We start from the raw sequence: 2,275 nt of genomic DNA, 5'->3' as shown, positions 1-2,275 counted from the left end.
AGTTTTAGCATTAGGCCAGTGTAATATAGCAGAAAATTCCGAATAACAGGGCGACTTGGGAATGATAGGTAGAAAATACTAAGTGATTGATTTTTTTACCTTACGAATAAAATACTTGCCTTAAAATTTTGCAATACCTTTGCAAATCTTGAAACGCTATTTTGCAACAGGTTACCTAGTAATGTCTTTGCTGGAACGAGCTTATTTGAAGTTCTTTTGGATATTCTCATTAGTTATAATTGGTATAATTTGCTCAATTGTATTACTAATTATATTATCATATCATTCGTATCATAACATGAAAATCCAGTAGGTACAAGTAATTTGAATGCACATAAATATAAACATACTTTAATGGTATGAAAACAATAATAATATTGTTGGATATTATTATCAAATAAAACAGTATCTTCACGAATATTTTATTAGGAAAACACAGATCCTATGTTAATATTCGTCATTTACAATTACATATATCTATGTACAATTATTATTCGATTAATCAGTTTTTGAGTCAATATAACCTATGTATAATTTTAGTAATACATATCATAAATCGTTAACGAAGCTATGCATATCTTACGACACAACCATACATTTAACACGGTGTCTCGGTAACCAACGGTCCGAACTCCTGGCTACATTGTTCCACCTTAATAAAAAAACTATAGAAAAACTGGAACTGATATAATTAAATTTCAAACTTAACAAAAGCACGAGGATTGTGGGCTCCGACAGTGTGGGGCGCCGGCAAATCGAGGCGATGAGCACCGGACACCGCGGGCCGCGGGCCCTCAGTAGCGCTGCCAGGCGCAGGCGGAGGAGGCGGCGGAGGCGCCGGCCCGCGGCGCCGCGCCCTGCCGTCACAGCTCCGAGAAGAACTCGGGCGAGGAGTGCGGCGTGGGCGGCGCGTGGTGCGGCACCGCGTGCTCGCGCCCCACCAGCGCCAGCCGCTGTTTCAGCACGTCCCGCTCGTGCGTCACGCGCGCCACCTGCAACTGCAGCACGTGCAGCTCGTCTTGCAGCGACCGGTTCGTCAACTCCAGCTCCTGCCGCTGCTGCAACCTCTTGCTGCGGCAATTCTGCGCGTAGCCGCGGTTCTTCAGAGTGCGCCGTTTCTGTTTCAAACGTGTCACATCTTCACGCGGGTAACCGTGTAACCTCTTGTTTAGCTCCCGCACACTCAGACTCATAAGCATGTCATCACTTAGTAAATCGTCGCCGCAAGACGAGGGTTGATAGGACGTGTGCTGGCTGGCTCGCGGTGACATCGCCGAGCACGAGCTCGCCGGACGCAGCGCGACCTGTTGCACGTGGTGGTCCTCGCGCCACTCGCGTCTATCCCACTCTTCAAAACTGCCACACGGGACTGTACGCATGTCCAGGGGCTCCCGCATGTGTGGGAGCCACAGCACGTCGTCGACGAGCGCGGCGCGGCACGGGCTGCGCCCGACGGGAGCCGGAGGGGTCTCGGGTGGCGTGCTGGGGTCGACGGCAATAGCCACATGCGGCTGGGGGTAAGGACCCGCGTCGGGCCAGGGCCGGCAAGCGCGAGCACATGCTGGCGGCGTCTCGACCATCTCGTGCCAACCAGTGCGGAGGGGTTCACGTTTCACAAGATGGTGATCCTCGAGATGATCCAGCTCGAAGTTCTGAACGTATTCGTCGGCGAGGTGCTCGTCGTCGGGCTCGCGGTGCGGTTGCGGCGGTAAGGTCTGCATGGCGCTCGCCTGAGAGCAGTCGACGAGCGCGTGCTCCACCATGGGGCTGTGCGAGGTCCGCGCCGGCCGGGATCTAACTGCCGCGCGGCTCAGGGCGGCGCGAGACTCCGCCCTCCCACCCAATGACGTTTAGCGACGCGCGCATAAACTAGCAGCCTTTTATACGCGAACATAAGTTCTCGAACGCCACGGCAACATAATATAAACACAACATGACACACATTTATAGTTCGTTTTTTTTAGCATTAGAAAGAACTTGAAAGAAGGTAAGCGATCTTGACATGTCTTTTAATTGAAAAACGCTTTTTAAAAATCAGTAACTATTACTTATGAAAGCAGAAGAATATAAATTATCGTATTAGATTAGATTCATAATTGTTACATATTTGCCGTAACTTATTTTTAAAATGTGTTTTTCAATCAAAAGACACATCAAGATTGTTTACCTTATTTCTAATGCTAAAAAAACGAACTATAATAAAACGCAATAATGTTGTCGTACCTACATTAACTAAACAATATAATTTAGTCGTGGAGGTTACTGACATTAACTA

General features: G+C 48.1%; 1 protein-coding gene across 1 annotated transcript; it reads right to left on the bottom strand.

Moving 5' to 3' along the window:
- Positions 1-410: 410 nt before the first annotated feature.
- Positions 411-1,886, bottom strand: LOC134647941 (neural retina-specific leucine zipper protein-like). The gene has a single exon (XM_063502324.1). The coding sequence runs from the start codon at positions 1,761-1,763 to the stop codon at positions 864-866; it is 900 nt and encodes a 299-aa protein (XP_063358394.1). The 5' UTR covers positions 1,764-1,886; the 3' UTR covers positions 411-863.
- Between the last annotated feature and the right edge of the window lie 389 nt (positions 1,887-2,275).

Source organism: Cydia amplana, chromosome 5 (assembly GCF_948474715.1).
Source record: "Cydia amplana chromosome 5, ilCydAmpl1.1, whole genome shotgun sequence".
Classification (NCBI taxonomy): domain Eukaryota; kingdom Metazoa; phylum Arthropoda; class Insecta; order Lepidoptera; family Tortricidae; genus Cydia; species Cydia amplana.
Note: the sequence above shows the minus strand (reverse complement) of the source record. Positions and strands in the feature narration are given on the sequence as shown.